This window comes from Parasteatoda tepidariorum, chromosome 2 (assembly GCF_043381705.1).
Source record: "Parasteatoda tepidariorum isolate YZ-2023 chromosome 2, CAS_Ptep_4.0, whole genome shotgun sequence".
NCBI classification, from domain to species: domain Eukaryota; kingdom Metazoa; phylum Arthropoda; class Arachnida; order Araneae; family Theridiidae; genus Parasteatoda; species Parasteatoda tepidariorum.
The window spans coordinates 30,819,090-30,833,096 of NC_092205.1; the positions used below are offsets into that span (position 1 = coordinate 30,819,090).

The window sequence follows — 14,007 nt, forward strand, 5'->3', positions numbered from 1 at the left end:
AGATTGAATTTTCTGTTTATCTTTGAAAATCGTAAATAAATATAATTATTTTACTTCAATGACTGAATTTTTAAAAAAAACGGGATATTTATTTAAAAAAACGAAACTTTTAGAGAATCGGAGTTTTTGATAAAAAGGCTGAAATTCGAGAGACAAAAAAAATCTCATCCCTGTATAAAGGTCAACCAGTTTTATCCCAAGGAAATGATTTTTAAAGAAACTTCAGAGGGAGGAAAAGGGACTTCAACAATTTCCCTCCGCGGAAAATTAAATTCCTCATAAAACATTTTAACTTGGGCAAAAAAAATTTCAGCGGAAATTAGCGGGAAAAATGGAAAAATCTGAAAAAAAGCGGAAATCCGCGAATCCGCGGAAGAATCTCATCCCTGAAATGAGCTGGCAGAAACGAATATATGAGAAATATTAACAAATTTTAATAAAATCAAAACATTTAGCAACCGTGTAATTATATTCAAATTCTATGCTCATGAAGAGGGAACCTCTAAAAATAGATTTTATTCTGAACTCTAGTCAAGATTATTGAATAAAATGATAAACGATTCCATTTATGATTCTTATTTATTAAGAAAAGGATTAAATAAATGTTAGTTTTTAATAAATTTAGCTCTTAATTAATCAGAAATTTGTTATGTATATCTTTGCATGGCATTGCCATATAATCTCATTAACAATTCTTTAGAAACCAAATATATTTTTTTTTAAAAAAGACAAGTTTGTAGTTTAAATTACAAGGAAACCAAATGAAAGGATTATATTCAAGTTTTATCCTAATAGAATAAGACACTCGATCTAACATAATACAATGAAAATTTTAGAATCTTTTAATCAAATAATTTTAAATTTTTACATAGCAATCAGTATATCATTCAAAACAAAAATTATTGCACGAGAGTTGGTAAAAGGAGCACACAAAGGGTGAAGCTCTCTGGTAGTAAATAAAAGGAAATAGATCTGAAACACCCATAATATAATCAATAGATGTTTATGGTCTAATTAATTTCATTTACTGCTAGAGGAATCAAATATAATTACTACCAGAGGGCTCCATAACATTTATTATATAAGCAATAAGAATCTCTTTATAGGATGCAGGAGTGGATAAGAGGTGGAATATTCTGCTCAACAAAATTCAAGTTCTTCGGATTCGCTAGCTTTTTATTTTTACTGGACATGACTATTTACAAAAACATATCTATGTCTAATTGAAGTCAAAGATTTAAATTGTTGCCCTCGATGCCACTAGACTGATATGGATGGTGTCCCATTATTTTTTAGATTTTTAATGACAACTCTAAAGATGGTAGCTTTTATTCTGATTTGTATGCTTCTTCATCACTTCACTGGGCTACTCATAAGACTAATGGCAGAAATGCCACAAGCGAGCATAGGATTAAAATAATAATAATACAAGTAATGAAAAAAACTAACCATTGGATCATCAGGGACAGCATAAATATCTTCTTCTTCCTTCTCCATTGCAACATCACTATCTTTGGATTCTTTCCTTTTTTCTAAAGCTTCTTCCTCTAATTGTTCATTGTAAGCCTTTTCTAAAGGTATTAAGATTCCGTCATCATTATCACGATAGCCATAGTAATCAGCATCGATATTCTTCATCATTTCTGTTCTGGTTCGTCTTTGTTGAGCTGGTGCTAAATATAATTTATTTAAGGTAATAATTAATTATTGAAAACAACAAATAACAATACAATCAGCTTTATATACATTTTTATTACATGATACTCAAATCAAGTTATAAGAATGTCAGCAAAACAGCTATTTTGAGACCAATCATTACACAGTTAGTCTATTTTTAATAACAGACTATCTGTAATTTAGTTAAAATGTGGGGAAAAATAAAGGCGTCTAAAATATTTTTGTTTCGAGACAATAAAAAAAACAATATATTTTAAACAGTGCAAATTAATAAATTGAAGTAGCATTCTTGTTAATGAAAAATTTAAAATTTATTTATAAAAGTCATGAATTCAGTTCTTAAGTTCTGCAGAAGCATTTATTATAAACTTTTTTCATATAAATTAAAGTTAACTTCATTTGTTTTTAAAACGATTTGAGGGAAAAGAGTTACATTTCAATATACCAATAAATAATAACTAATATAAGTGTAAATATAAACTAATTTACTAAACAAAAACAAACATGACTTTACTAGCATATTTTTAAAAAATATTTTCTTTTATAAAAAATTAGACTTAAATTGTAGAGAAACTTAAATCATAGTTACAAATATCATGCTAAAGCATGCCACTTACACATATTAAATATCAGTATGAAACAATGCAGTATGATATTTTAAAAACACTGAATTTCTACTATTTTTATAATATTTACATTATGTAAAACATTTTCATTGTAAATAAAATGTTTAATAAAATTATGATGTGGATAATTAATTCATTTATAGCAATAAATTAGGGTTTTCACTTGTCATGGGCTTAGTAGCTATAATGTACTTCTGTAACTTTATTATATAGTTTCTGAACATGTATATAAATGCATCATTAAATCATGATCTCTACTTAAAACAAGTATGCTAGACTTATGTATGATCAAGTAGAAGAAACATGAAAAATACTTACGTTCTTGTTCAAATAATTCTCTGACGCCAGGTAAATCTTTGGAAGATCCAAAATACCTAAATAAAATAAATAAATGAATTGTAAGATATTAAAAGTACGAAGAACTACACCAGCAAACAAGTTAAAATAGCACTGAAGTGTTTTGGCAAAAATATGGCTGGTTGACTTTGTAAGTATGAAAGATAATTGTCTAGCAATTTTGACCTTCAAAAAGGACATATCTTTGAGAAAGAACAATAATAATGAGTTGAAAAATGGAGTTAAAATGAACAAATCATTATTTATTATGGAATTAAGTGGTGAGGTTTAATATGACCATCTAAATATGACTAAACCATTATGAACTAATTTGAAAGTTTTAGAAGCAATTTTTTTGCAAAAAATTAAACAAGAGTTAGAGAATTTCTACGTATTTTTTTAATATAATTACAGCAAAAAAATAAATAAATAAATAAACTTTTTTTACAAAATACTGAATTTTTTTTTTTTACGTTTCACTGAAAATTTCTTTCAGGTTATTTCAAGTTTTGGTCATAATTATTAAATAATATTGTACTGTACACTGTACAAAAATTTAATATTTACTAAAAAAAAAAAAAAAAAANAAAAAAAAAAAAAAAAAAAAAAATACTTTATGACTTTGAGTTTAGAGCTGAAATTTTATATTATTAACTAAATGATATTTTTTCAACAAACTTAATACAATTAAAACAAACTTTTCATGCAGCAAATTTATTAATTGAAAATAAAACTGAATTTACGAAAATTAATTTAAACAAAGTTATAGAAGAGATTGAAAAGGTAGAAGTTAAAAATATACATATAATTATTTACATACTTGTAGCCTTTATTTCCAGGAACTTCTTTGCCTTCATGATCAAGCATTTTAGGTCCAAGTTTCTATTAAAAAAAACAAAGATTAAAATTTAATTAGCAAGTAAAAATACATTATATCAAAACTTTTGAATATTTTGTAATCCACTTACTGAAATTCATTTTACTATGTTTAATATGTTCAGTATATTTAATAGATACTTCACTGTGTTTTCACTATGTGCTTAGAACAAAATTTACCCAAATATTCTTATTACTATTGACTTATCAAAACTTTTTTTTAGTCACATCTTTTTAAAAACACCAATTTATCTTAATCTTTGTCTTTTTTCTGTCTCTATTTTCATAAACATACAAATTTTTAATTAATCTAATTTCATTATGAAATACTATGTTTCCTGCCAAAATATTGAACTGGAAACTATTCGACTAAAATTTAAAAAATAGCTTAAAATTGTGGCACTTAAACAAACAATTTTGCAAAAAAAAAATTTAACGACAAAAAAAAATACATTTCTAAAATTTTGTTTTTTTTATTGTAATTGGCGATGGTTAAATTCAAAAAATTTTTAATTAAAATTAAAAATATAAATTAAAATCAATAAAATTAAAATATTAAAAAGGACATTAAATAATGCATTTTCATACATGTTAATGAAGAAATACAAAGAAGGACAGTGTTATTAAGCATGCAGTAAAAATCATTACATAGAAGTTGGATGAGAACACTTAATCTCATTTTTTAAAGGCATATGTCATCATTTTTTAACTTATATATCACAATAGTTTTAAGTTACTTATTTCCTACTTGCCCCTCTTTTTAACACAAACTTAACATCTTACAAAAGAAAATAAATAAAAGAAAATAAGCTCATAATTGTCAATGCACTTATTTTTCAAATTTGTAGAAGCAACTTTAAAATATATAGTAACAGGAAACAGTTTACAGTACATATTCTCAAATCAAACCTACCCTAATAACTTACAGAAAAATTTTTACTTTTCAATAATTTTTTTCAAGTTCTTATTTAACATATTCTTGCATTTATAAATACTTCTACAAAGAAAACATTTAAATATTTTTTCTTATTATACTTTACTTTTTTTATAACATAAACATTTGATATGCTTATGTACATCAAAAAAAATGGTTTCAACAACAAACAATTTCTACCTAAAATAGAACTTAAGATTTCAAATAAAAACATGCTTATACAGAAGATCATGTAACATTAATTTTAAATCTACAACTAAATTTCCTTAATTTTGTTTCAGTGAATAACATAAAGAAACCTTTATTTGAAAATAAAATCGAATCAGTTATGAACACTTTTGTTTGACTAAGGTTACTTTTAACCAGTTTTGAAAAATTACTACCAATTCTGATAAATATCCAAGTTAAAATTAATATTAGGTGATTGAAATTAAAATCCTACAGGCATATATATAAAAAATATTCAGAGCCAAAATAGAAAATTGCTTACTTATAGAGATTTAATTTATATTTTAGTGAAATTCACAATTTTATAAAATTTCATATTTTAATTATTTTAAAGAAAGAGACAGAGATTCCCAGTAAACATCACTACTAATCATCACTACTTTATCAGATGATGATCTGCAGATTATGATATCATTTAAAAGCAAGATGAACAATTATAAAAAGAAAACTTACTGAATAATCTTTCCCTCCTAATTCAATTATACGAGCTTCCCAATGCCCTTTTTCTCTCAAAAGCTTATTAATTTCATCATTAATTTCACGAATTCGAAATTCTCCAAGTCCAGCTAGAAATAATACATTGATTATAGATTAAAAATTAACAAAAAAATTCAAGAAATTAACATGATACATCACAATTACACACTATATCAAACAAAAGTTTGTGAAAATTATACTACCAGAGAAACACATGAATTGGTTTTTAATATAAAGAGAAAAATGACCAAGATATTACACGAAATTAAAATGTTTTTCTCTATAATCAAAAACAATAAAAAATATATCGCAAAAGAAACACAGATTTCTGAACCCCATTTGAAGGAAATGTCACCATGTTTCAATTATCATTAGCAAAAAATTCTGATAGAACGACTTGCAAAATTATAACTCAAATTCCTCTTTAATAAAATAGTGTTCTTCAGCCACAATGATGGCCTAATAATATGGTATGTTTTTTTTTTCTAAAAATCTTAATAAAGATGGGTGAAATAAACAACAAATTATTATAACTAATAGAGAAGTATTAGTAATGTATTATTGCAAAAGAGTGAAATTACTTTGTAAACATTGTATATTAGCAACTATTATTTCTAGTATTAATTGTTATAAATTAATAAATTCTTTTTAATTTTTTTTTAAATTTCATACTTTTTAAAGTATATATGACCAGATTAATTTTTTGATTCTAATTCATTACAATAATTCAAACTTGATTTTATCAAACATTGAAAAAACAGAATGTTTTGCAGATATAAGAGTTTTAAATTAACTATTTTTCACAAGTAAAATTTATAATTTTTACTCCGTTTAAATAAGGTTACTTATTACTAGGGTTTAGAAAATATATGAAAATATAAGCATTAATAAAATATTTGCTAAACAGTGCAAATTATGACCAAAAATTTATTAGAATTTTAAAATTTTATACTATATTTTCAATAGAGAAAATTTTTTACACATTCTTCAATGTCGACATAAAATATTATGCCATATTAAAAATTAAAATTTGGTGACAGTTAGTGGGATTTTCTAGTAAGTAGTAAATCTATCACATTCATTCATTAAAAAGAACAAGAATTAAATCATTTGATTTGTAAAATTTACTAATGATGCATTCACTGAAGCACTGCACTGAATATTAAAAAAAAAAAAAAAAAATTTAAATTTAAAAAAAATTTTAAAAATTATAAATAAAAATAAATTTTAAAAAAAATATTATAAATTACAAATCAAAAAACTTACATTTACAAGAAAAAATGACTAGCTTTATTTATAAAAATCACATTATTATTTTTTTTTTCTTTTCTTTTCTTCCTAAATTAAAAATAAACATTTTTCCCAAAACTTGATTCTCTTAAAAATTTACTCATATATCAGCGACCATTTTTTTAACTTTTTAATAGAGAAATGCTTATGTTTGTTACAATATTACTAACATAATTCTAACTTAATTATAGCTACTAACACATAGCATAAATTATTTTGATTACATACATCAAAACCTTAGAAAAATTATAAATTTAAAGAAACAAGCTTTAGACAAACTACAATTTGTGAAAAACAGTGGTATGTGATATGAGAAAAAACTATGCCCAAAGTACAAAAAAATTTAGATCATTTATTTTTTTTATGGAATATTTCCTATTGACTCAATATTAACATTTATTTTACAGTATTTGGGAATTGAATTTTAGCAGTTGTTAAACTTAATTCATTAACTTGATTTCATGAAAAAACTAATCTTACTGGGTATCATATTCTTATCAGTTTAAACAACGATATGCAGTTGAATGTAAGGAAAATTTAAAGGATTTTATCCAGTTTTTTTATTATGATTAGTTGCTCCTTTATTATTTGTCACCTTAACAACATATTACACACAGAAACTAATTTTATCCATTTCATGCAGGGCCTGATTACCGAAAAGGCACAGGAAGCAAGTGCTTCCCCTGTAAAATTCTAGGGGGCCCCCCAAATGACTGAAATTAAGGGCCCAATTTCTTATTTTTTGTAAAAGCAAAAAATAATAATTAAAGAAGTAAGAAAAAAATTGGCGTTAAAAAAGAGACTAATCTTGCAAAGAACCTTTCGTATAACAAGAAATTTTATAATTTAATTTAGTTAAATATTTAAATTTTTTTAACATATGTGCTAGCTACTCCCTCATGTTTTTGTTACTATAAAGCACGTAAAGAAGGGTCTAACATGATTGCATAAGATCTCTGTATTCCTTTCTAAGGTTCTTATAGTTTTCACATGGTTCTTGTCTCTTTAAAATGTATTGTTCATGGGCGAAAAATATAAAAAGTTTCTTTTGATCAAGTTATGGGAGGCCCCAAAATCCAATTATGCTTCCTCTATTTTCAGGGGTTAATCGGGCCCTGATTTCATGCCTTAATTTCATGTCCTAGAATACCAAAGCTACAACTATGCAATATCCATAATACCAGGCACTTATTCAGACTAATTAAAGTTATACCCTCTTTTACTAAACTAATTAATGATACACATTTGTATTTAAATATTCTTTAAAAAACTGATTACAGAAGCAGTGTAAAAACTATTAACTAAATGAATAATTCTTACCATTCTGAATTTGAGCTACTTTTTTAGAGATTTCCCCAATAATTTGTCTTCTCCATTTCTCAGCTGATTTCAAATCATCACAGTCACAAGCTAAAAAGGGTCTTCTCTCTTGTTGTCCTTTGCCTTGTTCAGCTAACTGAGCAGCTCGAAAACGAGCTAAAGTTGTCCTAGATGAAATTTTCAAAAAAAATTAATTAATTTTTTTTAATTAAAAATAAAAAACTGTTTGGTCAACTACACCTTTCATCTAAACATTGGTATTACATAATGTATTATTGTAATTATCTAAAACAGTGGTAGAAATTCTGATCTCCATCATGCATTGTGAGTGATTGTAGTTTTTATGGTAGACAATATAAAGTCTGTCTAAAGCAGCTATATTAATGAAGACATATCAAGCTAATTTTCCTGTGTATTCTAAACATACAGTGGTGGCCAAAAGTGTGGACATTTTTTTTAAGTTTCATGTTTTTCAACTTTGTGTGTTTGTAGAATATATTAATTTTCACTTAAATACAAACGTTTATATATCAAATTGAAGGTAATTTAATGTACAGTTTAATAACAAAACAGAATTAAAATATCTGCATTACAAAAAAATTTATGCTCATTTTAGTAGAACAAACACAAATTGTTTTGAATAAGGACGTGTTTTGTAATAAAAACGTACTAGCCAATCACAAACACTGTTCTTAGGACCAATCAAATATCTGTAACTATAGTTTAGGTTATTTGGATGGTAAGAGAGTTATTGTTGTGGAAATATTTTGCGGAATGATGCATATTAGTACAATTAAATAGAGTATTGCTGTTTTTGAATATTTAAAGTCCTTTTTTTTTTAATTAAACTAATTTTAAACAATGTTATCAACAAGAAGTAATTGGACACTTACAAAAAGAAGCCAAATTGTCATATTGAGAGAAAATGGCCTCTCTAATGCTGAAATTGCAAGACAAGTTGGTTGTTCAGTGACTTGTTCTAGTGTACAAAAGTTCTGTTTACGTTATGAAAAAATGAAATCAGTGGAAAATAAAGCCAAATCAGGCTGAAAAAAATGCACAAGTGCTACTGCCGATAGAAAAATTAAACGGCTATGCCTTCAAGATAGAAAAATTTCATCAGATGTGAAATGAATGCAGCGGGTATTGCAGTAAGTTCAGTTCAAGAACAATAAGAAGAAGATTATCAGGATTTAAACTACAAGCTAGAATTCCAAGGAAAAAACCGTATTTAAATCAAAAGTTACGCGAAAAACGAGTTAAGTGGGCAAAAGAACACATTAAATGGTCAGAAAATCAATGGAAGCAAGTAATCTGGAGCGATGAGAGTAAAATATCGCTCTTTGGTAGTGATGGTAGAAAATACATGAGACGTAGAATAGGTGAAGCACTTCATCCTGATTGCATTGAAGCTACTACAAAAAACCCAACAAATGTCATGATTTGGGCATGTACATCTGCAGATGGTGTGAGCCGAATTCAAGTGATTGATGGCATCCTGAATGCTGAAAAGTACATCGAAACTGCAGGAAACAGCCCTGATCTCAATCCCATTGAAAATTTGTGGCGACGTTGGAAAATTCTTGTACGAAAAAAACGTCCATCCAATAAAAGACAACTTATTGAAGCTATAATTTATTCTTGGCACCATGTGATTACGAAAGATGAACTCCAAACACTTGTTCACTTGATGAAAAGACGCTGTGAAGCTGTCTTAAAAAATAAGGGTTATCCTACTAAGTATTGATTGTGTAAGTGTCATTTTAAAAAAATGCAAATCTAAGATAGATCTTACTATTAGTTGCATAACTTTTATTTGTAATACAGATATTGAAATACTGTATTTATTATTAAATTCTACATTAAATTACCTTCAATTTGATATACAAACGTTTGCATTTAAGTGAAAATTAATATATTCTACAAGCACACAAAGTTGAAAAACATGAAACTTTAAAAAAATGCCCACACTTTTGGCCACCACGGTATAACGCACAACATTGATGTATAACATAAAAATATAAGTATTACAGGAACAAAAAATATAACTGCATACTTTTATTTAACCTTAATTTAAAGTTACTTCACAGTTATACTAAATCAATAAGAAACATATGAGCAGTAAAAAGTATATACTGTAATATTATTTTAATTTTATAAAAAAAAGTCCTTTTATAGTAAAAAGAATGAAAATTAAAAGCATTAACTAGAACTTCTAAGAGATATCTATTTAAATATTTTTTTCCAATAATTAATACCTATCCAAGGTGTTGCATGCAGCCCACAAATAGCTGGCATGCTGCTCCCTTCCTTGCATCCAAAAATTTAATTTCAAAAACACATATAAACTAGTGTAAGAAATTTTATAACTGTTCTTAAAAGTAATCTTAATGAACTTTGATAAAATATTGAAATTATTACATTAAACTTCTAAAAACATAGAGATAATTCAAATTGATAAAAGCCTGCCATAAATACTTTATTTTTCTAACGGAGACAATGTGTGTAAGCTTTCAAATTATTTTTTTTTAATTCAAAAATATTATACATATTGTCTAAATATTATATATATTGTCTTTTAATTCAAAAATATTATACATATTTGAAGACATAGTTGCTACACTATGTCTTCAAATTTTTAGTACAACTCAATATTGTTTTTGTTAGACTAGGAAATAATGACAATTATAATCAATAAAAATAAATATATTTATTGAGGTTCTTTTAAGCTACATTTTTTCTTGAAATAGATTCTGCACCTTTAGCACATAGCTCTCTTTTTTCTGCAGATGTTAGAAAAAAGCAATTAAAATTTATGGAATTCAATCCAATCATTGACTTTCTTATTTCTCTGCAACTTGCAACCCATGCGACAAAAAATCATGAAAAATTCAAAATCACAATTTTGTTAATCACAAAACAAACATGAACACAACAATAAAAAGATATTTAATAAATTGAAAATTATGATAATAAATTGAAAAATGAATAACAATACTATAAATTACATAAATGTTCCATAAGATAATTTTTAATAATCTTTAAATGAAACTATATGATATAATACATCATACTTTTAATAAATATTATTTCATAAAAAAAATTTTAAAGCAATAAATTTTTCCATTTTATTATATAAAGAAGTAAACATAATAACTGGGAATGACTACTATAATTTCAAATTAAAATCAATTGTTCATTTTTAAAAGACCTTAATAGCAAGAAAGTTAACTATATAAATAAACTAATACAAAATACTAAGTACTTACATGGCTTTCTCAGCATTACGAGCCTGCAATATTAAATAAAAAAATTTTTAATAATGAATACGAAGATATATATATATATATAGAATATATAAAATAAACAGTAAGAACAAAGCACATCAAAAGAAGTGCATAATAATAAGAACAAACTAAACATTATTAATGAATTTGCAAACTATAATAATTTGTTGAAGGAGAAAAATTTTTAATTGCAATATATTAGTATGGTTATAAAAGTGATAAAATGTTATAATATTTACAACATTATTTCTTATTGTAATAAAAATAAATAAACATTCTTTCTTGAGTATATAATTTTTGTACTAATGCAAATTGTCTAAGAAATCCCTTTGATAAATCCAAACTTTTGGTATTATGGTGATTCTTCTTTATAGGAGCTTTCATTGAGAATTAACAGCAAATTTGACAAGTTCGGCTTTTTAACCTGAGTATCAAAGCAGCAGCAACAGATTTTCGTGAATTACTTTCATTAAATAAAGACTATTTTCAAAACAAAATTAATATTTATTTTGATTTTCTAATTTATGATAATAAACATATTCTTATAATTATATTGCTACTGGATTATTGTAAACTCTATTATGTGTTAAAGCAAAAAATTTAAATTTATAATTATGTATTTTAATAAATAAACATAACTAATTAATAAAAATGCATGAAATTAATGTAATTTAAACATTAAATATTAATTTGTCACCATTTTTTTTTTATTCATTTAGAAATTAGAATGGCAAGTCATGATTTATGGTAATATTTTGTGCAAGATTTGGTGCTTTTATGTTCTTCTATAATAAAATGTATCCAAATAATTCTTCCTTATATGCAAATTTAGCATTACTATGATGTATTTGCTGCAATTGTTACAGCAATAACAAAACAAATAGGTTAAGAAATTAAAATTATCCTTCAATTTTATTTTTAAAATTCCATACTTAAGCTGATAATTACAGAAAACATGTTACATGACAAAGCATTTTTAGTTCAGATCAAATAAATAAAAAATACATGATAATAAAAGTGGCAGATAATCTTTATTCACTAAGAATACTGAACACTGCAGTGTAAATGATAAAACAACGAAAGTACTTCATGAAAGGTTGGCATTTAACATTGTTTTTTTAATTGAATTGGCAGAATATTAATTTAATGTCAATGTAATTGAGCAACTGTATTTGAAGGAGAATTGCACACTAAAATTTTACATGTCATCAATAAAACTCATTAAAATAATTAATATTTTATATATACATATAGCTCAGAGAACAATTTTATGACTAGTACTAAAACCTTAAAATTAAATTATAATTTTTATTTGTTTGATTTCTGAACAATCAAATACATTTTCTGTTAATTTTTTTAAATGTTTTGTTAAATCCTTTAAAAAATTGTCATGCGCAGTACAACAATATTGATAAGCATACTAAACGTTCTGCATTTTTTCTCTTATAAAAAAATACATTAGACTTCCTATAGAAAGTGCACTTCAGAAATTAAAAATTACCTCAAGAAAAAACTTATTTATATACTACAAGCAAAACATTATTTTTATCAAGTAAATTTTAGCCTCTGGTCATTAAAAAAAATAAGAACTACATCGTTTCCAATTACTATATTTTTTCAAGAATCTCTCAACATTGTTGCTATCCAGTTTTCAAAAATGAGCATAAACATGTGGAATTTTTAATGGCTTAAACTAGATTAAAATGCATGCAACTAAATTAAATCATACATATATCATATCAGGAATATTTCCAAAATCTTGATCTGCTGCTGCTTTAAATACAATCGCCAAGGATATGGATTTTAAAAAAGCAAGTTTCTTAAAGAAACCTTTTTAGGGTGGCTCAAGAGTGACAACGAGTTATATTCTTCAAGTTGGCCCCTTTCTGAGTTTTTTTTTTTTCTAGTTTTCCGCAGGCTGCTGCACGGAAATTCCAAGACTTAGTGATTTTTCAGCCGCAGATCACAATATGGAAATCTTCACATCACATCTGTTTAAAATTCAGCACACTACCAGATACAAACATAGCACGCATACAAGGAAATAAATTATAAAGCAATGAATTATGACATGGAGCAAATATGTCCCTTAGAAAGAAAAATAGGGAATAACTTTATCCTTATAAGCATTAATATTCTCAAATATGAATTTCTGATAAGAATAACTTTTTTACCGGCAAACAAAAAAAAATTTATGGCATTATAATGGTGGTTCCCAAATTTTAAATTATGTGCTAGGAATTCGTTACAAGAGTACTATTTAGGAATACAAATAAAGTTTTTAAATGTTATCGGCGAATAAACATTAGATTTTGACATGCCAAGCTTCTTAAGAAAATCACAACTTTGAACAATTTTTGGAAATCGGTAAGGTAACCACAGCGAAAAAACTAACTATGATGGATAATAGCAATGTATTAATTGGCGTTACATGATTTCGAGAATAAGAACATGAAATAAACATAAAGGAGAATAGCTTACCATTTTAGTTATTTATAAATGGAGGGGATATTGAAAAAAAATATTTATATAGATCCTTGAAGTTAAATCTTCATAAAAACTACAGAAAGTTTAAAAAATTACTTAGCATGTTCATAAACAACTGTTTGCATTAGATGTTACATATATTTTCTTTGTACTCGAACATCAGCTTTAGCCTTTTGCTCCATTTACAAACCCAAGTTGATTTAACTGCCATCTTACGGGAATTTATAAAAGCTTTAAAAATGGTCATAAATTCAAACAAGATTATAATCAAATTTCATAAAACTAATTATTATCAGTGGTCGAAAGTATCACCCTACAAAGAGTTAAACAACTGTAGTTGCTACTTTTTTAGTAGTTTATAGTGTAGTGAGCTACTTTTTTTAAAAAAAAAAAGTAATGTAGTGTGATACAAAAGAAAACAATAGTTTGTAGCGATTCCTGGTACGTTAACGTTAGTGTAGTCCTTTTA

At 25.6% G+C, this 14,007-nt stretch overlaps 1 protein-coding gene across 1 annotated transcript in view; it reads right to left on the reverse strand.

Moving 5' to 3' along the window:
• The window catches only part of LOC107454970 (pre-mRNA-splicing factor ISY1 homolog), a 16,034-nt gene extending 2,334 nt beyond the window's left edge, over positions 1-13,700 (reverse strand). The window contains exons 1-7 of the mRNA XM_016072348.3: positions 13,533-13,700; positions 11,034-11,056; positions 7,765-7,931; positions 5,131-5,243; positions 3,460-3,521; positions 2,622-2,677; positions 1,450-1,673 (exon numbers count right to left, since the gene is read on the reverse strand). Of these exons, the coding sequence (XP_015927834.1) occupies positions 1,450-1,673; positions 2,622-2,677; positions 3,460-3,521; positions 5,131-5,243; positions 7,765-7,931; positions 11,034-11,056; positions 13,533-13,535 (648 nt within the window). The 5' untranslated portion in view covers positions 13,536-13,700. The remainder of the gene's footprint in view (positions 1-1,449; positions 1,674-2,621; positions 2,678-3,459; positions 3,522-5,130; positions 5,244-7,764; positions 7,932-11,033; positions 11,057-13,532) is intronic.
• Between the last annotated feature and the right edge of the window lie 307 nt (positions 13,701-14,007).